Source organism: Halichoeres trimaculatus, unplaced genomic scaffold (assembly GCF_033239565.1).
Source record: "Halichoeres trimaculatus isolate MK-OKI-2021-1 unplaced genomic scaffold, fHalTri1.1 fHalTri1_scaffold_7, whole genome shotgun sequence".
In the NCBI taxonomy this organism is placed as follows: Eukaryota; Metazoa; Chordata; class Actinopteri; order Labriformes; family Labridae; genus Halichoeres; species Halichoeres trimaculatus.
The window spans coordinates 10,455,558-10,479,699 of NW_027437185.1; the positions used below are offsets into that span (position 1 = coordinate 10,455,558).

Below are 24,142 nucleotides of genomic sequence, written 5' to 3' on the forward strand. Positions count from 1 at the left end.
TCCCTCCAGTGGCACTGCAGCAGATTGTATCAGTGCCAATGATCTACAGTGAATACACCAACGTGTGCACGCACAGAAAGGCACAAGTGTACTTTGGTTTTTACGTTTCCCCCACATCAGCACTTGCATCAGGGTCACATTAAAGCCCATCGATCTCGACTCTCTTACACAAACACTCACACACACTCACACACACACACACTCTTACTTTCTACAGTGTTGCTTCACTTAAAGCCCTCAGGCGCTGGCGCTCTCACCCAGATTTCCTTTGCATCAGAAACAGGCCTATGTATTTTTCAAACACCAGCAGATCATCATAATGACATCGCTATGAAGCTGGACTTGCATCATCTCTGCTGTGATTCAGCTTTCTGTGTCCACACTGTAATCCTGAACAGCTCACCCTTCACATTTTCTGAACAGACGATGGAATAAGAAAGATTCGCAATAAGCTGTTGTGTTTGGAAAAGGCTTCAATGGAGCACACGAGTACATCACAGATACCAGCAATCCATATAGAGCAGAGATGGGAACAAGTCCAAGCTAAGTCTCATGTATCCGGTCTCAAGTCCAGGTCCTAAGTCTCAAGTGTTTGAGGGCAGCTGCGGATCAAAACCAAGTCTAAAAGATATAAAATCCCTTTAACGCTGTATTGTGTTACATTTTCACTTTTAGTTAGTTTTTTAAGCCTGCCTTGCCACTTTATTATCAGCTCATGTGAATTTGATGAAAATTCAAAATTAAAACATTATGCATGAGTCCAAAACTTTGAGGGGAAGGCCAAGTGAAGCCTGAAACCATGTTTGTGTGAACCTTAAGGACAACCTGAGTCTAAGTCTCAAACTCTCGTCCTGTTCTTTGTTGAAACTTATTTCTAGAAAAAAGCCTTGCAAGACTTCAGTTGTGTGCACATGTTTCCTCTGTATTCCTTTCAGTGGACATCTGTAGCAGCTCTGTGTGCTCCGGTTCATACAGGTATCCTTCGTCGCTGTCATAGTCACTCATTTTGAATTTCCTACGCTGCCTCACAACCCTTAGAGTACAAACAAAAGAATTATGATACTTGATCAAACTTACACGAGGCTACAACCGGCATCCAAAGCATAGCTTGTTTACATTCCCTAAAGCTGAAAGGAGGAGGGGGGACGGAGCGCACTAGCGCTGCACAGAAGGACACATGACCAGTTAGTTAGGTCCAGATAAATGTTAATATTTCCGAAAACTTAATGCACTTAAAAAATATTTTATGTAGCGTACTCTTAAACTGTGGTATTACTTTTTGATTTTAGTTCTTGTAGGCAGAGAAAATAGCCTTTGAATTTGGTACCGTCTGTCCCTGTTTGAAAGTGATCTTGGAAAAAGTCTCCCCTCTAGATAAATGCCTGATTGTAATCCACACTTTAAAATGAGATTATCAGCACCGATATTGCTGGTTACAGGTTATTTTAAATTGCCACCTCTTAACTTCCAGTTCGGGTCGACTAGGACTGGATTGATTTATGGCACGTCTAGGTCTCTATGACAACACCACGCCAACTGACGAAGTTTAGTAGAGGGTCACTACTGTGACTAATTTTGTAGTGATGGTGGACACTAGAGCCTGACTGTCAGACAGAAAAAGGAAAGAAGGGAAAAAGAAAGGTAGTTGGGAGAGTGATACATCCCGAGCTAAAGGCTAATTAGTTTTTAGCTCAGGCTGTATCACTCTATAACACAGGCGCTAAACTGTTTGTAATAATGTTGATTCCAACCCACAGTCAGCAGTTATTCTGCAGTGGTCTGTTCAAACGTGTGAGTCTATCAATAAAATGAAGAGTGAGGTTGCATTAGCTCTGATTGGTATATAACTGGCAGGACATAACCAGGATTTACTAACGTTACACCAAGCGGCAACCTCTGGTCTGAGAATATGAGACAATGCTGAAGTGCTAAAATCTGCTGTTTCTCAAGTGTTCGCTTTAGGGTGGCTCTGGAAGTACCAGAAGTCACATACACACCAAGCCAAAAAAAAAAAACATTTTTACAGTAGAAATTAACCCATTTACAGCCTGCACCCACTGTACGGGGGGTGATTTTTTTTCTAACGCGGCCATTCAGAGGATATTAAGATCGTGAGCTCCCCCAATAAGAGGCACAGCTGAGGGTCACGTGACGGCTAGCACTCAATGGCTGTGTGGGCGAAGTCCTTGCCACTACCAATATGGCGGCTATTGCCGATGTGCTTCATTTACCGTTTCAGAAACAGACGGGTGACGTCAGCGAGACTACATCCATGTTTTATACAGTCTATGCGTTACACAATACTGACAGAGAGCACTGGGCTGCCAGCTGTGCTAAATAAAGACGGCTACTAAACTACTCAAAATGTTTGCTTGATGTCACATTTCAAACCATAGTGCAACATAACTGTACTGATAAATACCTTACCTTGGTGCGCTGTATCCAGTAAAAAGTTGTCTTGAACAAAGAAAATTTGTTTCGATCCAATCTCCATTAATTCCAAAACTAATACATGCCTCACAAAAAGAGATGTGTATCACAAGAATGCATTTGTTTAAGATTTAAAAGGGTACATTTTATTTACATTTAGCCATGAGAAACCACATTCACCATTTGAATTAATTAAATTCAAGATAACAAACCTTTGACAGCCCCATTCAACACCCTTCAGTACTACACAATAAGCGTTAGTGCTCTTTAATTTTAGATTTCCAGCAGTTTTAAATGAAGTAAAAGCAGAGATGTGATTTCCAAAAGCATGAATGTGTCATACTGTCATCATGCTAGTTGGTGAACTGAACACACTTAAGTGACACACTCCATTTGCAGTGAGAGAAATCTGACTCACCTCTGATTCACAACTTAATATTCATCAATTCATTCAATAATCCACTCCAAAGATGAATATTATGATTTAACACATGACACACATGTATTACACAGAAAACCAGAGTGACACAGGGTCTTGGAATGGGACTTATAAATGCACATGAGAAAATGCACTCTTATTTTTACACACTCATTTTCTCACACCCACACCAAACCATTTGCATATCTGTAGGTACATTCTGCTGGCATGGATCCACTCCATAACTCAGAGCTCATGTGCAGGCCCACTCAGCACACCCACACAGAAACACAAGACAAACACAATCCTCCAAAATGTTCTTAATGTCAAATAAATCCATCCAGAGGAAATGAATGATTCACAAATGCAGTGTTTGGGCTTAAAGGGTACCAACATGTTGCAATGGTGAGAGGATTCTGACTAGCAGTGAGGATGGGAAAGTGAAAGTTCAGAGTTACTCCTCTTCTTTGGCTCAGGAATAACAATTTCACAAAGTCTAACATCAAAGCTAGTTTTTCCAATGAGCAGAACTAAACAGTTTTGGTTTTTAAAGCCTTGTTTCCACCAAGCAGTCTAGTTTAGATCAGTACAGTTTGGTGCGTAATGTATCAGGAAAGCCTGATCCTGTTTGCATTTCCACAACCAACCGTGCCCCCTCTTGGTAGGCGGCGTGTAAGCTGGATGCCAACAGCCGCGTCAGTTACCTTATAGTGCGATACTATTGCAGCACGACACAGTGTGCCCCACTAACAAATCCAACAAAGAAGAAAAACTCGACACAGTAAACAAAGAGCAACCGTGAAGGACATCCAGCAGTTTGTCTTCTTTGTGATTTGTGGCTCTTTGTTACAAGCGCAAGCTTTTGTTTTTGTGTGCAGCAAGGAGAAATACAGCAGCCATTGTAACATGGTGAGTGACAAATCTTTAGACCAATGAACAGACTTTAGTGTTGTAGCTCCACCTTTCTGGGGTGGATCGGTTTAGTATGGCACCCCAAAAAGTGGGATGGCTTGTCTTGGTTATTTGGCCACAAAATGTGTGCCGTACTGAGACAAACCTAACCACTTGGTACAAACAGGGCTTTATTTATTTATTTATTTTGTGAGAACAGTGTGGTTGGCTGTGCTGCTGCAGTGTTGGTTGTACTGAAAGGTGAAGCCTCAGAATCAGCAGAGTTGGTCGTCTCCCAACCAGAAGGTCAGAGGGTTTGGCCTCAGCCCCTGCAGTCAACCTATTGAAGTGTCCTCGGATAGGAGACTTAAGCTGCGTTTCCACCAAGCAGTACCGGTCGGTTCAGTACGGTTTGGGACGGTTTGGGACAGTTAAGTCTCATCCCGTTTGCGTTTCCACAGCAAACTGTGCCCTCTCGTGGTGGGCGGCGTGTAAGCCGCATGCCGGAAGCCACAGCTGGTAAACAATAGCGCGATGCCGTAGCAGCTTACCCCACTGTTAAATCCAACAAAGAAGATAACGCGACACAGTAAACAAAGAGCACGGATGGAAGACATGCAGCATTTCGTCCTCTCTGTGATTTTCATGTAACTCTCTGTTACAAAGTGCAATCAAGCTTCGTTTCAGAGAAGTCTGTGTGCTGCCAGGAGAAATGCAGCCGCTGTCGGGGTAAGTGACGATTCTTTTGACCAATCAACCGTCTGCAGTGTGTTGCTCCACCTCCCGAGAGCGGATCAGTTCAGTCTGGCACCTATACGAAAGGGTCCCAAAAAAGTGGGACGGCTCGTCTCGGTTTTTAGGGATCCGTCCCGGGATGAGTCAGTGGAAACGCCGCTAAAAGCACACCGTACTGAGACGAACCAACCCGGACTGCTTGGTGGAAACGCGGCTTTAGGGCGCGGTCACACTGGCAAACCGTGAAGCACCCTTCAGCCCTAAAGTCTAGACCAGTGTGACCGCAAGTGTGATATGCTTAACCATGATTTACTGGTCTGCTTTGGCAAATTTCTGAGAGGTGGGCTTCAGCACAGTTCACTTAATGCATGAGCACAAGCACACAGACATGATTGCCGCGACGCCTCCTCTCAACAATCATTTTGGGGTGTTAGACGGCTGTGTCAGACCAGAACAACTTAACACCAATTAGATAGAAAGTCTCTAAAGTTGTAGCTTCTTTGTGTCTCATTATGATGACTCTGATGAGATTATGCTCCATGTAAACAGATGCTTTACAGTGGCATAGGCGGACCATGCGTGTGTGATACCTGCTAAAGTCTGGTTCATGTCAGAGTACTGTGACCGCTGGCCGTACTCTCCAGTGGGGGAAAATCATGCGGCAAGGTTTGAATGGCTGGTGTGACCGCGCCCTCTGGCTCTGGCCATCCATATTGTGCTGTACTCAAGCACAATTGCCTCCCCCAGCACCTTTCCCCAACTGACAAGCACAGCTGCCAGTTGGGGAAAAAATCAACTTTTTTTCTATCTCCCTTTCCCACAACTTAAGAACCTTATTGGTAAAACTGAAATGTCGCTTTTCAGAATGATTCAGCACGAATTCATTAGCTGGTACCTAAAACTTTGAACTTCCATATAAAAAAAAAGAAAGAAAAACCTTTTCATCTGCTGGTGTTATGTCTGTATGTATCTTTACTATTAGCATTCTACTCACTGGTTTCACTTCATTGAGGTGATACCATTTCCTAAAGTTCAATCAAGTGAGCCAGTGTAATTTATGAAAGATAAAAATGTATTCTACAGAGGTGATCTGATACCTAATAATTATTATCAAAGGGTCTTGAGCTCAACAGAGAGATGGACAGATAGATGATGGTCTGCCTTGAGCTGCAGGTAACACCCCCCTGACCTGGTGAGATTGGTGGTTAGGCTACAGTACAGGTGTTTTGCTTTTGCCAGTGGGTAGATTTCACCTGCTAAGAGCAAGCGCTGATGATCACAAATTCAAGGATAAGGGTTTCATTCAATGTCACAAAAATAAACTCATGTCTTTGTTGAGAGAACCAAAGCTTATTTTTGAGAAAAAAAAAATCAGCTCACCTAAGTTCTTTGGTTAAATGATTAAGAAGCCCATAATGTAATAAATTATGCCTTTTTAAAATGTAATAGGCCCATAATGTAACAACTGACCAATAACGTAATCAAAGTCCTGAACCTATAATGTAATAACTTTTGACCAATAACGCAATAACTATAACGTTATTGGCCGGTTATTACATTATGGGCCTGATGCAAAAAAAAACCTTTTAAAATGTAATAACTGAGCCGATAACGTAATAACCAGCCAAGAGTGTAATACATTTGCCCTTTTTGACAATGTTATAGGCAAATAACATAATAACTGACCATAACAACATACAGCATGACAATTAGTGCCTCAAAAAAAGTACCCATTTTTGTCATGAAAAATGCAATCTTTATTAAAACTCTGTAACAGTTGTTCCTTAAATCTACTATATTTGTTATGGATTGTGTTCTTCAAAATAAAATTAAACCATAAATAACAAAATTGAGTTCTGGTCTCAACAACTTTAGATCCTGAACTGAACAATAGAACAATAGAATTGAACATATTTAACCTGAGCTCAAAAATAATGAGGATTACGGTTCCCTTTTCTTACATTTAAACATTAAAAAAATAATAATAATAAATTCAAATTACTTTCTGCATTGAAAAACACATCAACTTGTCTTTGGCAAACAGCTCTTAAAGACCACTGCCGCATCCAGTAGCTCTTTACAGTAAAAAGAGAGAGTTATAACTATATAATTTTTTAATAGTTATGAATCTAATTATTGACAAAATCCAGTGAAAGTTATTACGTTATGGGTTCAGGACTTTGATTACGTTATTGGTCAGTTATTACATTATGAGCCTATTACATTGTAAAAAGGCCAAATTTATTGCATTTATTACATTATTACGTTATAGGCTTCTACAATTGATGTTGCTTTTTCTTTTCTTCGGTGTGCTGTTTAGTTGTGTTAGCTTTAATAAACACTGTTTAAATATAGGAGACATTCTGTTTCCTGACTGCACAGCATTAATTTTACAACATGCTCTCAAATGAGATTAAGTAACCCTCCTCCTGTGACACATCTGGAGCAGGGAAGGTCAGACCAGACAGAGACAGTTTGGCTGTTTAACTGGACAAATTACTGTAAAGGTCACCATGAAGTGATCCCTAAAATCCTCCATTTGTGGTACAAATCCTCATGGCCACAGAGCAAAAATAATAAACATCAAGCCAGGAGAGCGGTATTTATATTTAACTAAATGTTAACAAATGTCCCGTTGTGTTCTGGTTCAGGGAAAGTTCCTCTGTTGTGAATCGTAATGCCAGGAGTTTTCAAGATAAAGCAGAAAGGGGGTCACTTCCCTTTGAAGGAAAAAATCATTTCATCTCCAGAGATAAAGACTGCAATAAGACGCTGTTTAATCTTCCCGGAGCCCCTGATGAGAATGAGTTATCAGATCTGAATGACTCATATTGCATTAAATCGTTCTCAAATCACAGAAAAGCCTCGTAAATGACTTAAAAAACAGATGAACTCTTACACCAGTTCATATTAGAACACATGCTGTATATTGTCTACACTTCTTGGTGGTCTTTCTTTCTCTGACACACACAAATGTGTCTTTAAGTTCAGAGAAATGCCAGCTGTATATCCTGTAATGACTACATCCAGTGAGATGAACACGAGAACAAACCCTGACTGCCCTCTCTGAGGTCTTTCTAGTGATTATTGCTCCGTCTGACCCAATGTGCCAGACCACACTACATTACCTCACAGGACGATGTTTTGCTCTTTGGCTGAATTTTCCACTAACTCAGCCCTAACGCTGACCTTTCTGAGCACGGCCGGCTGCTTATAGCAGGTCAAAGTTTAACACCGCTGAGGACCTGCGCCTGATGCAGCAGGAAACAACACAGATGAGAGCGGACAGATGCTCAGAGAATCATGTATAGCGAAATGATTAAATTGCTAGTTGTGTCATACCGGTCATTTTCTGATTCAGGGTAAAGTAAGGGTTGTTGTCACTGTTTTTCTTCAAGAAAGGAAAAAATAAAAGAAATGCTTGTACTTATCAAAGACAACATTGTCCCTGTGTTCACCTCCAGCGTATCATCTACTTAGCAAAGAGAAGCAACATCTGGGTTTTCTCTAATTAAAAATGCTTCTGATTTATTTTGTAGTGAAAAAGAAAAGTGACAGAAGAGCAGAAGAAAGCTAAAAAGGAGAGTGATAGAGCACGAGCTAAAGCACGAGTTAAGCTGTTTGTAACATTCACTCGCAGCAGTTATACTGGAGTGGTCTGTCAAACTTGGTGCTCTGCCTGGTGAGGTCAGAGCAGGTAGATGAGCACTGGTGGGCAAAACCAGGATTCATTAACGTTGCACGTTAAAGACGAATAAATAAATTATCTCATCAGATTGCATCCTGGTAAAAGTTGTCTTGAGCAAAGAAAAGTTCATACATGCTTTGGAAAAAGTCATGTCTTCATGACAGTGGGTTTATGGTGCTCATGGGAAATGGAGTCTTCATCCTGGAAAAAAAACCCACAACTGATTACTGCCAAAGGTGCCACCATAGACTGTAAAAAAAAAAAAAATGGACGTCATCTTGCTCTGAAGTGAGGACACCACAAAAACTGCTCCTCCTAGTGGCTGGCTGCAGTATAGGTCAAAAAATCTGTCTCTCCAGTCATTCCAGATGGGCTGTGGTCAAACTTTAACAAATTAATACACCTCGTAGAAATGTTTCTCACATCCGATTGCTGTGGTGATTTGAAGATATCATTTGGCTGTCTTGTATTTAAGTTCTCTTTTTTCTGGAGAGTGTCATTTTCATTAGTTATCCAGGGTTAAAAACGAGGTTTTATGTCACGTTTAACGATAATTGAAGCTGCTGTTCTGGTGTATATTTTGGGGGGATTGTAAAATATGTCGGGAGGTAGAGTCAAGAAGTGATTAGACTCTCGAAAGAAAAAAATATACATATAATTTTGTCACTTGGCTCCACTCAAATTCTCCCAGAGTCCCTCACAGTCTCTTCTGCTCAGACTCTGGCTGCACAACCAATGGCTGCCCCTGTGACAGGGGTATTTGGCTTCAAAACTGTGCAGTGGCAAATGGCGGAGCCACGCTGTCCACTCTATACACAGTCTATGGGTGCCACAGGAAGCAATGCACAAAAGTTATCATTCCATGCTCGTGCAGACACTTTTTCACAGCTACCTCAAACTTCTGGTTTCACCAGAGGCTGGTACTGCGAAAATATGAAAGATGCTGGATAAATGTGGTTTTTTTTTTGTTGTTTTTTTTTTTTTTTTTGAGATTGTGAAGGTATGCACTAAAGGGAAACAACCCCATCATCACCGGCACTTATCTCATCACACACCTTTTCATATTCATATTTTTATTCAGCGTGTCAAGTGCTGGTTTGTATGAACCAATGGCAAATATCTTTGGTGGCCAGAAAAATATTTGGTAGTTATGCTGAAAGTAGTTTTTCATCAGAGAAAATGGGAAAATGTGTCTGAAAATGTAATAATAAATAAATAAAAACTAGGTTGATTTTGAAATGCACCAAAAAGCTTTTCTGAAGGAATGTGTTGACCAGAGGGGCTAACTAGTGGGTTTGTTGTTCAGTCTACATGTGGAAGTGCCCCATGAGGAATTGTACATGGTTAAAAATCTAAAATCTGAACTCAAGTTAACATTTTGTGAGTTTGTATGAAAAACAAAAGAATAACTCAACAAAATCCAGTGAATGATGCACACTGCTGACAGGATCTCAGCTGTTTGACCTGACAAAGACACAGAAGTCAGTAGAAGAGACTCAAATAATCACCACTGACATAATGTGCAGCCTTCTCACTTTGCTGCACTCAGGTTCACAGTCAGTCTTGTGCAATAAGAAAAAAAAAACTTAAAAAATCGAATGATTTAAGAGATAAGCAAGTTCAACGTAAAAAGTAAGAAAAGAGAGTAATGGAGAAAGGTATGGGATAAGTATAGAGGACAGAACGGGAGAGGAGTTGGTCAAGGTGAGAGGTTGTCTCATTAATCTCTGAACAGTGCACTGGTCCCTTCAGAATGTAAATGAAACTATCCATCTTATCACAAAAACAGGGCGAGGGGTGGAGTGATAGAAGGATTGACGGGGCGACTGGGGCAAAAAGCTGAAGCACAAGGTGGAAAAGAGAAGAAGAAGAATGTTTCCTGTACAGGTTGAAAGACAATTCAGATCAGGAAAAAAAAAAAGAGTTTAAAGAAGTTCTGATGAATCAATCTGAGGAGGTTTCGGCTTTAAAAAGGATCTCACACGCATACATCCATGAGGTATCAGAATTGGGTTTCAGGTCCAGCTTTCGGAAAAACACAGTTTTTGGGGGCTATTTTTCAGGGGCAAAGTAGGCCTGTTTTTAGCCTTCCAGCAAATGGGCTGTAACTCCACAAAACGTAGCCTGAGGGCTCCGAAACCTTTAGGGTGCATCCGTGAGGTCCCTAGGGGCGTCCCCAGTGGGTTTTCACAGAACTGGGTTTCAGGTCCAACTTTTGGAACTTTTGGGAAATTAGGCCCATTTTTAGCCTCACACTTGATATCAGAATGATTATTTCTTTGTTATGATGTAAAGTTGGACTTTCCATGAAAAGGCTAAGTAAATGTTCATACATTACCCTGTAGCTTTTCATCCTGTTAAAAGTTGTCTACATTTAAGAAAGTAGTGTTAAAAAGAAGATCTGATAGCCAAGCTGAGAGTCACATCTGTATGACAGTGGGTGAAAGTGCTCATGGGAAATGGAGTGTATATCTTGGAAAACTATTTCTGTTTTTTGGACACAGGTTGCTGTGATCAGTGCCAGACCAATAGCCCTCATCATACTTTTGAAAAGCTGATATCGTATTTAGAAGGAACTGTCACATTCAATTCATATATTTTTTTTATTTTTATTTTTTATACTTATTATACTTATTATTATTATTATTTTTTTTTTTTTAATCATCTAAAACCATGGACTGTAAAAGAAATGGACATTGTCTCCATGACGTCATCCATCTATTTCTGAAATGGTTTTGAAGCAAATTGTCAACAGGGGCCATCCTGGAAATCACCCCCCATAAAGGGTGTGCTGTTAGAGAAATTAGATTTTCAGAGACCATTTTTTGTTCTAGGCTTTGAACGTTTTTATGTATTTTGTAATTTTTATCTATTTATTTATTTATTGAATTGTGTTTTTTCCTTTTGGTATGTGCATCGTTTCCAGTACTTCCGGAGTCAGTCCCAAGCACTCTCTCAAAGATGCACTTCGGCATTGTCTCACACACACACACACTGACAACATGGCATGTTTAGAACAAAAATAGTGAAAAAAAATGAGTGTTGGTGCATTATCAGATTTCTTCTTAGTATCAGCTCACCATATAGTGTCAAGTTTAAAAGAGCATACTGTATTGATTTTCACTGCGCCTGTTTCCTCTTGAGTTTGAAGACTGATCAGGAGATAATCGCTGATCAAGGCTGACACTTAAATTCCAAGATCCTGAGATACATCAGAGGGTTGTTTCACTCTTGGAGGAGGTGAAATTAAATGTTTTAGAAATGTTTGTAAAGAGGCCAGAGGTGAACAAAGGAACTAATAGGGGCATTGTGGTTGAAAAGCAGTCACTTGGTCTCACTGAGTGATCCTGAAACAGAACAAAAAAAAAAAAAAAAAAAACATGGTGAGACGAGCTGAGCACTGTGACCAATGCAGCATTTGACAGTTTTGACAGTTAATAGGCTCGGGTCATTTTCATTTGTCTTTTTAATGACTTAAAGTGCTGGAAAATAAGAAAAGCTAATGACAGCACTCTCACCGATTCATTTCTACGAGGTTTTACTCTTTCTTAAAGCGAGAACACACACATGCAAACACTAAACACATATTATTCCTCTACCTTTCAGATTATCCAGCTGAAAACATGCAGTTACAAGCTACACTGTTGTGTTTTTTTCATCTCTGATTTCCCATAAATGAAACCTCCATTGTCCTTTTTTTTTCTTTTGAAGGATTAAAACATCCCATACTCCTCTTCTATCTGAGCCAGCCATAAATAATACAAGCTGCGTGGATTAAAAGATGAACATTAAGCTATTTTTTTCACTCTACCTTTGTGTTAGTAAAGGATAAGTGTCCACCAAATGAGAGCTCATTGTTTTAAAATACTCACATACACTGATAGTTAACCTTTCCTTTGTGTGTCTTTGTCTTTCAGCTCTTCAGACCACTCAGCCTCCAAAGGTCCTGTTTCCCCCAGAGCGGCAAGACACAGTGATAGAAATCACCCCAGGTAAGGACTGCCATCTTTTCCCTCTGTTTTTAATTGATAATCTGAATGACAGTAAGACAGTTTAGAGATAATAAGTTAATATAAAGATAATCCTTAAGGAATACCTGAGGACCTCTGTTGAGGTGTTTCTTTGCTGTTGATGTGGAGATGTCTTTCTTGGCCATGACCAGACATCCTCCAGGAGTTCCTTGTGTACTGTGTGTTTTCACATCATGTCTTGATTCTTTTTTTTTTTTTTTCTTTTTTTATACCAAACTGTGTTGGTAATTTCCTCTTACTGTGTGACATGAGCAGCTCTAATGCTCACGTTCTTTATCTATAGGCTCTTACATGAGGCCATTTCAAGGCAGGGTATTTCCACCCCTGTTACAACCTGTCTGAAGTATGTGGCTCATGGTGGGGCAAAGTCATTCCACCTCTGATCCTCTCTTGGAGGCAGAATGGGAGGAACAGAGGCAATATGAGCGTCATAGCCATCAGGGCAGAATTACTGTGTGTGTTTGTGCACATCAGTGGGTATTTGTTGCTGTGTCTGTAAGCATGCTTCTGAAACACAATGTTAAAGCACTGCAGGCTTCTTTGCTCCATGTATAGGCGTGATGGTAGAAACCAGCTTTGACTATGTAAGTTCATTCAACTTTTTTAGGTTGAAAAAAGAAAAAGCTGAGCAAGAGAAATTCTAAGATTGACACTCGGGCATATTAAGACATTTAGGGGCCCAAGGCAAACCCAGATATTGGGGCCGTCCACATCCCCATACTACACTGACAAAAATGTTATTCTCACATCAACACAAGGGGGCTCTAATTTCGTGGCGCAGCACAGGGGGCGCAAGCCTGGCGCACCCTGTACAGTGTTAATTTCATGCGGCGCACCACCATGCACTGCCAATTTGACAATTTGGTAGACCGTCTGCACAGAGATGGGTGTGACTGCGCGCCAGGGGAAGGTGTCAGCAGATTGTGTTGACGCAGTGACAATTTAGTACCAAAAACAGTGCAGAAAGTGCGCTGAAAGCTCACCAGCTCCAACCTGGTCTATTCTCGCAAAGCGGAGTGCACCCTCCGCAGCTGTAATTTGGTGACAGGCGCACATGTGCGCACATGTCAACAAAGCCTCAGAGGCAGGTTTCCAGAGTGTCAGGCACATTTTAATGCAATAAACAATCACAGCAATCACTATTTAATGTAACCGTCTGAACCAGCATATACATTTATATCTATATTAACTGTCCCGTCACATCTGATGTCAGATTAAAGCCGTTTGTCATAATGGAAAGTTAACCTGACGGCAGCAGGAAGTTTGATGCACATCTTACAATTAAACAATAAACAGCCTTAACATCTGATACTGAGTATATATCTGGCTTCTCTCATTTCATTTAATTCAAAGAAAAGAGGGAGAGAAAAGACAAAGTAAAAAGAGACAAAATAAATGTATGTCACTCAGGATTTACCCGTGATTTCCCATATTTCTCTGTTTTAGTCTTTATTTTTAACGTGATCTAAAAAGATGGAGTACATTATTGTAAGGAGGATGAGGTGGAGACACCAGGAGAGTATACAGTATATCACCAAAGGTGATATGGTATTTGGCGATGACAAACCAGGAGTGCAGGTGGATCAAAAGTATTCTGAATGGATAAGCCAGCTGTGTAACTGTCTCTTCATTTTGTACTCCTATTAATGACAAAGGAACAGATCAAATCAGTCCCGGGAGCTGGCCCACACGGTGACGCGCTTCGTGTCCTCCGATGTGCCCCGCTGTCCGCTGTCCTGCTGCAGGCACAGCGGCTCTGACCGTCTCCGCTACCAGCACTGTTCCCGCGGTGCTGGGGATCAGTCAGACCAATCAGACGCTGCGCCTTGGCCACAGGGCATTTAAAGGCAAGGAGAGGCGCTAATTTGATTGGTGAAGACAGCGCTCGGCTGTGTTAAACCCACTCACGGCTTTTCTCCTCCCTTTCTGCCATTTGTGCGGAGGGAGGCGTGGAAGCGCAGCCCTGCGCCTCTCTGCGCCTTCAGTGCACCTCTCTTGGCACTGTAGGAAACTTGCAAAGTGCGCCGGTCACGCCCTGTCCGCGAGGCGAAGGCCGGCGCAGGGCAGGTGTGCCAGCGCTTGCGCCTGGTCTACGAAATTAGAGCCCAAGGTCTTTACTGTGGGCAGCAGCAATCATCAACTAAAAAGTCTGACTATGAAAAAATTCTTCCTCATCCTGAGCCAGAGAAAGTCGTTAAAAATCCTCTTTGAGGTTTATCATCGAATGAGTAAATCATCTCAACGCTTTCACTGCAACTGATAAAATCATTAACCAACATTTAACAGTTTACCATTTCAACTGCTTTAATACTCACATCTCTTTGATGAAAAACATCCTATGTCACACTCCACTTCATTTCTAGGCCTTCCTCAGGGTCTGGCTCTTGTTGTAGTCCAGGAGCTACATTCAGTGCCACTGTGAAAAACCTTGACACCTTTGATAATTTTGATAAAAACTGTTTACTTTCCTCTCACCTTCTTTCCTCTCTGCTCCAGCGGGTTAACTTTGCTTCATTTTTCTTAAAACCTTTTTAAAACTGCGTCAACAAGTTTGTTTTGCTACCGTCTTCCTGTTCAAGTCTGCACATGTGCAGTAACATGGAATAATCCGTTGCATGAGAAAGGAGGGAGGAGCAACAATCATAATAGATGAAGAATTTTAATGAATTTTTGAGCATTTGATTTAGTAAATCTATGATTGATTTAAGTCAAAGAATTTTTTATTAATCATTTTTTATGAGGCATTTCAGGGCCCCTGGAAATCATGAGGCCTACAGCAGTTGCCTGTGTTTGCCTTATTGTAAGTCTGACCTTGGCATAGACTGATGTTACAGGGGATTTACAAGTATTTTTCCGACTAAAGGGACAAGTTGTTTTTTTTGTTGGTTTTTTTTGTGCTTATAATTTTTGGGTGTTTTTCCAACACTTGTAAATTTTATTTCTCCAGCTCCATGTTCTATATTGACCAGCACTCTCCATCTCAGTTCACAGTTTGTTTCTAAGGTGAAGAATTCAACAGTAGAGATGTAAAATGACTCACACAGGACAAACTGTGTGTTCCTCAGTTTCTTTTACAACATGAACTGTTTTCAGACAGTTCATGTTCGATACGGTGCCCTATGGTGTCCTAATACTGCACCATCCACCGTCTGAACCAGACCAGTAACACACTCAGGTACTCCACAGGACTATTTTAAGTAGTTTTCACATCATCCATCTAACTGTTAGAGGGAGTTGTTGCACACTTTGGGGTTTCTGATTACAGACTTGTGGTAAAATTCTCAGAACCACAGAGAGCAGGCTTTCAGATTACAGCCCACTGAGCATCTGATGGCTGCTGATTTGCTCATGACATCTTTTGATTTTCTTTGTCTGAATAAATGTACTGCTAACACAAGTGTTCCCTCCACTTCTGATCCTCTGAAATCTCACAGATCCCAGAAACCATGGGCCTTTTGTGAAAAACTTTTAACTTGCTCAAACTTAATCTTAGGAAAATTTGCTCTTCAAGTTTATTGAAAAAAGAATTATGTCTTTATCCAAGAAACTACAACAGTTAATTTTTCTTTCCCAATGGCAGTTTTTTTTTTTTTTTTTTTTACTATTCATACCCAATTAAAGCCTCACTTTTTGATATCTTAAAATTAGACATTTTGAATTAATAGGACTTGTCAGGTAAAAACAAGACAAACGCTTTGATCTTTTTTTTTTCAGTGTAAATTTCAGTTTACACGTTCTATATTTTGTGGAGTTGCTTGTTACAAAACTCTCTTGGATTTTGAATCAGTGAGTAAATGAAACTCTTCCATGTTTTCATTAAATCCTGATTGCAGCTTGAATAGGTAGCAGAAAGGATTTCTACCTCTTCCAGTTTCAGTACGCTTATATTCAGAACATGAGCTCATCCCATTCAGAGAACATTTATATGTACATTTATTAGTCCATTATGAAATGATCTGGTAAATTTCTTTATCTACTTCTTTCTCTTTCATATTCATTGTTAAAGAAAGGGTCTTATGGGTCTGGGAGCTGTCATTTCACTCAAACCACCTGTTGTTTCATTCTGAACACTGATGGAACAAAAGCTGTGTCCTTTTATTACCAGATACAAGGTAGAAACAGTACCCCCAGATCTTATGTGTCAGCTGGTCCAAGGTTAGAGAGGTTGAAAATATTTTCCCTTTTTTTTTTATATCTCCAAGTTGCACTGTAATTCTCCTGCTTCCTACCGTCATGTACAGTCGCACTCACACTGATACACTTTTTCTCCTCCCGATTAGCCCCGACTCACACACCAATGTGTGCTCAGTCCAATTTACTTTGTGCTCTAACATTTCCAAAGCCCACACAGAACTCACCACAGCGCTGCCTTATCTGCTGATGGAAACTGGCAGAAAATGAAAATATCTGACATTTTCAGAGTTAGTTGTTTCCTATCAGTGTGTTATTTTCAGACGGAGAGTAATGGCTGTTTGGATTGGCAACATCAGCGCCGACATTAAAGCAGTCACTTCAGCAGCACTGAACAGATCTGACAGCCAGGAATTTAAACATTTAAGGGATATCATTACCGTTTGCTTGTTTACTAAATACTCCGGGTTGTTCTCTGAGAGCGGCTGGTTCCTCTGCATTCGTGCGTGTGTGTGTGTGCGTGTGTGTGTGTGTGTGTGTGTGTGTGTGTGTGTGTGTGTGTGTGTGTGTGTGTGTGTGTGTGTCCTGCTGTTCAGGGATCTCTCTGACAATGTTAAAACTACAGGCTGATGCTGTGTGTGTGTGAACGTGTGTATCACTGTACCCGTTTGTGTGTTTCCATTAACTCCAGATTGATGTAGCTACAAATAGGCCCTCAGGCCTCTGTACACTGATTGCAGTGGGGACACCTTTTAATGGGCATCGCAGTCTCCCCTCCGAACACACACACACACACACACACACTTACACAAACATCCAGAGCGCTGCAGCCGCACCGTGCAGCAGAATACACACGCTGCACGCTGTCTCGCTGTGTGACCCTGAAGTGCATTTTTAATTATCGTCTTGTTTTAACCTGAGGGAGATTTACACCAGCAACCACAGTTTCCTGTTCTCCCCTCCTCTTTTTTTCCTCTCCAGTCATTTTTCATCTCATTTTTCTCCTCTTCCTCATCTTCCTCCCCTATCTCTCTCCTTATTGACTGCTAGCTCCTGAGCCTTTGATTTCTTTTCTTTCTCATTTTCATTCATTTTTTTCCATTCCTGTCATTACACATCCTTCCTTTCCTCTGCCTTTTTCATTATTCTTTAATGCTCTGGGTTACAAACATTATTCATTAAGCTTATTGTTAATATACTGAAGAGGGCTACTGGCATGGACAGACAAAAAAAGAACTATAATTAAAGATTGATTCCTGATAAATAAATATAAAGGAATAAGAAAAATTAATTTAAAAAATGTGAGATGCTGTGCTCCGGGAGTTTTTTCTGCATCCCTTGATAATTTCAGTCTTTAAAACCTGGCTTTGTGAGGGGGTTTTATTCACAGTCAGTACTATCAGGACTGTTAGCAGCTTAGAAAGTCTACAAGATAAATACATAATCCAAATGTCTGGATTACAACAAGGTGATAAATATTGGAGATATTTTGGTAATCCGCAGAAGAAAGCATCTATTTGTGTCTTTCACAATCCCGCTCATTGGTCACAAACTGGACTGCTGTGGAAGACTGGGACTCAAAGAGCAAAATCTAAAAGTGAACAGCCCAAAAAAATGAAGTTTCATGATTTGAATGTGTTTCATTAATACTTCCAAACCTAAATGTCTGAAGCTCTGCTCAGCTGTCATTTGTCTCTCCAGCTCTCCTTTCTTTATTCTCTCTCATCACTCCAGTATTCATGGTCTAATGATAAGAGTAAGACCTTCCAACACATTTATTAAGAAAGTATCTTTTGCAGAAAAAAAAAGACGAAGGTAAAAAGCTTTGATTTAGAATTAAAACTTTCCAGTACAAATGCAAAGACATTAGAACAGCTATTGGCCCTTTACATGGATCAGTCTTTAAACCATGTAGTCATAAAAGTCTCATCTTAAAGAGGGGGTATCGTACACTTTTAGGTGTGATTTAATTAATGTGCAGTCATGATAGACAGGAGCTTTTTTAAGCCTGAGCATCATCATTTCATACAGACTGTGATCACATTTCAACCTGACTTTGGTGTGAAGTATAGACGTACTTGCCAAATCACACTTGAGTTTGTAAACACTAAATACATGACCAGTGAGTCACACCTCGTCAGAGCAGAGTCTTTTTATGGTTGGTTCACCCTGATGGACTCGTCTGTGCTCTGTCATGTAGCATTCAGACATTTACAACAAGAAAATGTGCAGAAAAAAGAAACCAGGCAGTCTTTGGTTGATATTTAATGCTGCAATACAAGCAGAGAGAATGGCTACTTCCCAGATGTTAAAGAGGGGAAATCATTTGTCTGGAACCCAAGCAGTAGATATACATGATTTACAGCTCAAAAAGAAATCCCTTTTTCTCACACTGGTGTTTTAGTAAACCTTTCATCGGCCTCTGTCTGAAAAGTTGTTTTAGCCACTGCCTCTTTAAGGCTCCACAGACCCCCTCCCTTCTGATTGGCCAGCCCTCTGGAGGGCAGAGTTATGGATAGACCTTATATAATGATGACCTCATCATTTCAGCAAGTCTTGTGAAGACCTTGTGCATTTTTTTTTTTTTTTAATCATTTTGGGCAGTTTAAAGACACATTAAGAGAATTTGTAGAGCTTTGGAAACCTGTACACTTTATGAACATTCAGCATTGTTTTTCTATATATCCATATTGGGAAAGCATCATACCCCCTCTTTAAAGGAACACACACAATATAAGCACATGGAAGATAATTTCTTTCAATTTGTTTATAAAGGTAGAAGCAAGTTAACATTCCCACCCACTTGCCACTTTATGTGGAATTAATCTGTTGTTTCCTTTTTTTACTAAATGTTTTTCAATCATACACTTTCACATCCACCCAGAACTTCAGAACAGCTCTCAAATCAACTCATTTCATCTGTCTGCTGTACATTTTACTGTTTTGTCAACATCAGTAGAAATATTTTTGTCGTCTGGATGATTCCAGATGTAGTGTGTGAACAATTTCTCTCTGATTCAGTGGTGCTCTCAGAGGGAGGGCAAGAGGGAAACCACACACCTGGTACCCTCAAGTCATTGATAAAAAAAAACAACACCTTGGAAGTGCTCTCTTAGAGAAGCTTCTTGGAGTAGATGCACTGCTAAATGAGATCATCTCTTGTGCCATCCCCCTGGACAAAACACAAAAAAATACCTGGAGATAAAATATGATAGAGTTAAAATGTTACATATGTTTGGTTGGGTTGTATTCAGTCTGCTCAGACACTTTTATCTTCTGAATAATATCAACCCTCCTACTTTTAAAAAGACCATGTGGCGTAAGCGTCATCATCACTGGTTATTTGTATGAAGTTTGATCCAGTCTGAGCTCCTTTGTCCTCTTTTATTCTTCTAGTGTGCACCTTAAGAAGGGATCTTTTTTTTAAAGAAACAACTTGTTTGTTGGTGCACATGAAGTTTTCATAGCAGTGGTCAGCTGTACCTCAGCGCATGTGAAGATGGAGAAGGCTGTTTATGGATGTGGAGAGCTACACCCGGGGTCAGTTTCAGGTCAGCTGACTGGCAGAAGTTTCAGGACTAACATTTACACCTGTTTGGACGGCACCCTGAAACTATGAAGTGTACGACCAAATAGAGACCTCACAGAAAGAAAGTTATACAAACAATAAACTTTTAATTAATGAGGGCTGTCAGGTAGTTGCAGACTAACAGGTACTCTGCGAAAAATAGCAAAGTACTTTAATTTATTTATTTTACATTATCTGATTAGTTTAAAAAGAAGCAGAAATTCTTCTTCTAGAAATGTCTGCAATGTCGGCTCGGTAAACAAATATAATAATTATCAGACATATTTCTAACAGAGAGTAACTTCCGTGATAACTCAGTCTATCTCACCGTCCCCCTTTTCAGCTCTTGGCCTCTAAAATTTTGAGCTGCATCATATGTGGAAGTTTCAAAGTTTCCCCCCAAGACTGTCATCAGCAGCAGTGCTGTGTGATATTAAAAAAAATTAAATAGAAGTTATACATTCATGCAGACGTTTAGAAACACATTCTCCTTCAGTTTGAAGCGCTACAGCTTTAGTTTATCTATTACATAACGCACTGATTGTTTCATGTCTGACTTATTGTGTTTGGGTGAGGGGATCTGCATGCCAAACATCTATCCAACCAATCTTTATTCCACAGAAAAGAGCAGAAGTCAAGAATTATTAGTTGAAGTCAATATAGAGATCATTCAAACCCATATTTCCACAAACTGCAGTTATTAAAACTCCATGACATTAAAGATTTCAGAATCTTACAAATCATGTACAAAGCTCATCAAGCAGCATTCAGAACTGTTTTGTAAAAAAAAAGAAAAAAAGCTTTTATAATCCAAAAGGATTTGAAATATTAAAAAAAAAAAAAAAAAAAAAAAAAAAGATTCACATCCAATTTAAAGAATCAGAATATCACAGTAAGAGGGATAAACTTGTGGAATAATCTGGAAGAGGACACCAAACAGGAAAAATCAAAGTATACCTTTAAAAATACTTTAAAATCTAAGATGCTTAGCAAACATAGGGATAGGAGCTGAAATAAAAATCCCTTTTTTGTGTGTTTTGTGAACAAGGAAGTCTAAATTGCGTTTTTTTTTTTTTTTTTTTAATTTTTTTGTTTTTTGTTTTTTTTTTGCACTGGTTGTCTTGTAAATAATCCCTTTTCATTCATTTGTATACTTTTTTATTTTGTTGTACTAATTTTTTATTTCTCGTCAGAACTAAATAAATCAAATGATGATAATATTAATAATTAATTGTAGTTAATACTGACGTTTTTTCTTGCAGTTTTAGGATCTTTAAAATTGTGTCTCTGTATTTTTTTCATAAAACAAAAAGAGCAGCCCTTATAGTGAATGTTGTAAATCATATGGTGAAGCAATAGAAAGTTCATTCAACCATCTCCTGGTGCTTTTCCTGCCCACGTATATGTTCAGGGTCACTGGTGACTATTCCAGCTGTCTTTGGGCGTGAAGTGGGGTACATCTTCCACTAGTCTCCGGTCAGTTACAGGAGCGACGCACAGACAACCTCTCATGCCCACACTCATGCCCAACTGGTGACTGGTTTTGGTGTGAGTCATCACCATGCAGCTCCACACTAGTAAAAACCCAAGTCTGATCAGTATCCTGGTTTGTTTGTATTTTTCTGCTCCTACATTGAGGTGACGCTTGGTGTTATCTCATCAGTTCCTCATGAATTTATCATCTTTCCCCTCATCTATTTCACACTTGTTGTCTCATAACTAAAAAATGACATGTTTCTCAGTGCAGGGGTTTCCAAACTTCTCACCTCCACAGTAGCGACGGAGACTGTTGACCCCCTGACGTGAACAAACTCCGACCAATAGGCCAGCTCCAAAACAGACCAATGCAAACAGACAAAAAAAAGACTTAGGTTACTTAATTTTGATGATTGAAATAGAATTAAGCAACCTACGTGCACATATTGCTGTGTTTCCTAAATTAACCTGCCTCCACTGATACCGTCATAATCCTGGCTTAGTCACCTCAGGGGTCGTGTGGCAACAAAGAAATTTGGAAACAGATCAAACATTTTCTGTTTTCATGGTTTTATATAGAAAATTTTCCTCTTTTTTGTTTATATTTTGACAGTGCTTGGTAACGGATGAAAGATTTTGTTTAAAATATTCCTTTTTGATTTTGGAAGGCATTTCAAGACCCCAGCATCAGAGTTCTGTGACGCACTTTGGGAAACACTTTCTGAGTTAACAGTTTGATGTAACAAGATTTTATTTACTGTTTTTTTCCTATCTGTCTCAATGTCTTCAGGATTTGACTGCTTGTTTGACAAACTCCCTTTGGCTCGGTCAAATAAAATGATGATAAACTTTCCCACTTGACTACGAATTAGATGTTTTCATGGTTTTCTGTGGAAATAGATTAAAGGTTGATGGTTAATTTCAGAAGCATCCATGAGAAAGTCTTGCACACACACACACACACGCACGCACACACCCATGCGGGAAAGTATTAGGTGTCAGCGTGAGGTAGGCTCTGAAAGGCAGGCTGAGATAAGGAGGCCAGCTTTCTGTCTTTCCCTCCACTTTCCTCTCATCTGCCTTTCTCCGTCTGTCTCCGTCTTCTTCTCCCCCTGTCGTTTTTATCTCTTTGTCTGTCTTCCTCTGCCACAGCGAGGTGTTTGCCTCCATCTCACTTTCCTCGCACCCGCCTGTCTCCCCTTTGCCGCCGCTGTCTGTTTTTCTCTAACTGTCCCTTTGTCTTTCTCTTTCAACTCATTCAGTCTTTAGACGCTGCTTCACATGGTGATGCATCGGGTGTGTGTTCCCTTTCAAACTGTCCCAGGGAGATAACGGGGGGTGGAATCAAAAGGTTTCTCATATTTCAGACTCCAGTTTTTGAGAGAGGCCGAGGTTTCCCTTTCAGTGTGATCCAGAGGGAAGCATATAATGGATCTGAGGTGTCAAATTACCTGCAACAGAAACACATTTTGAAAAGTTTCCGCTGATATCTGCTCGTGCTGACCTGAAGGAGCTCATTTAAATTCAATTAAAGCAAGTGAGAACATCAAAAAAGGTCACAGAGAAAGACAAACTCACTGTGAACGTGGCGAGGGGAGATAGTGGTTAAAGACAGACACAAACAAAATTCAGTATCAAGCCATGGTCCAGTATGTTGAAGCGTTTGGAGCTGCTTAAACTCCTGATTTCAGATTATTTAAGAAGATAAGACCTGAGCCTTAGCCTGAAAGAAGTCAATACGTGAAGGAAAAAGATTAATGATTACACACGGCTTGTATCATCGTACCGATTTTATGGCACAGGGTTTCTTCCTTTGGCTGTCGGTTGTATCATGATGTGAAAATGCCCTCTCACACACCGATTTGTCTCTGTGCCTTGCTATAAACAGGCTGTTAGCAGACATGAGAAAGAAAGGGAAAGAGATGTGATAGAAGAAAAATGAGTTGAAGGAGAGAGAGAGATGCAGCAGGTGAAATGATGATAGATCTCCACTGAAAGCAGGTAAAAAATGGCTTTTGTTCTCTCTGTTTCTCCCGCTTTCATTTGTCATCCCTCTGCCCTCATGAATATGGTAAACAGCTTTTGTTTGCCACTTTAATGGAGAGGGAGGGACTGGATGTGGTGGAGGAAAAGCAGATTGAGAGGAGATGATGAGGGTGAGGAAGGTGTTTGATGGAGGTGAGTCGGTCATGAAAACATCTGTAATACTGTGTTTTCATGAACCGAGATTATAACAGCAAGAAAAACTCGGAGAAGTGGGCTCAAGATTGCAAGGTCAATAGTTTAGTCCCAGCACGGCCAGGGAGATATGAGAGGGGACGCTGAGCTATTGTACTGTTACCTGCAGGTCAAGTGCTGATGCTCACCTGTGGGGTAGGAAACCAGCTTTTTCAGCTTCTTCACAGCTTCTTATTAAGTTTTCAATATATTTCCAGTCCTTCATAACTTTCTCTACCAAAAGCTTTTATAGAATCTGTTTTTAATCTGTTTTATAAAAAAAGGGAGCAGATTTTAAATTAGTTTCAACTCCTTTCAGCCATTAAAGAGCAGTTTTTATTTGTTTGTGTTATAGGGGAAGTGTATTTATTGTTGTATTTAAATACACTTAATAATTAATACAGAAGGACTCCCTGTAAGTCCCAACTGGCTTTTACACATTGTTTTTCTTACCCCTGATTGTAGCCTTTTGTTTGTGAGTTTTTCTTTTTTTTTTTTCTTTTTTTTTTTTTTCTTTTTTTTTTGTTTGTTTGTTTGTTTGTTTTTTTATTTTTATT

The 24,142-nt window shown here is 40.0% G+C and overlaps 1 protein-coding gene across 6 annotated transcripts in view; it reads left to right on the forward strand.

Moving 5' to 3' along the window:
* The window catches only part of il1rapl2 (interleukin 1 receptor accessory protein-like 2), a 528,542-nt gene that overhangs the window by 450,225 nt on the left and 54,175 nt on the right, over positions 1-24,142 (forward strand). For all 6 annotated transcript variants that reach the window (XM_074674421.1, XM_074674420.1, XM_074674424.1 and 3 more), the window contains one exon: positions 12,080-12,154. In XM_074674421.1, the coding sequence (XP_074530522.1) occupies positions 12,080-12,154 (75 nt within the window). The remainder of the gene's footprint in view (positions 1-12,079; positions 12,155-24,142) is intronic.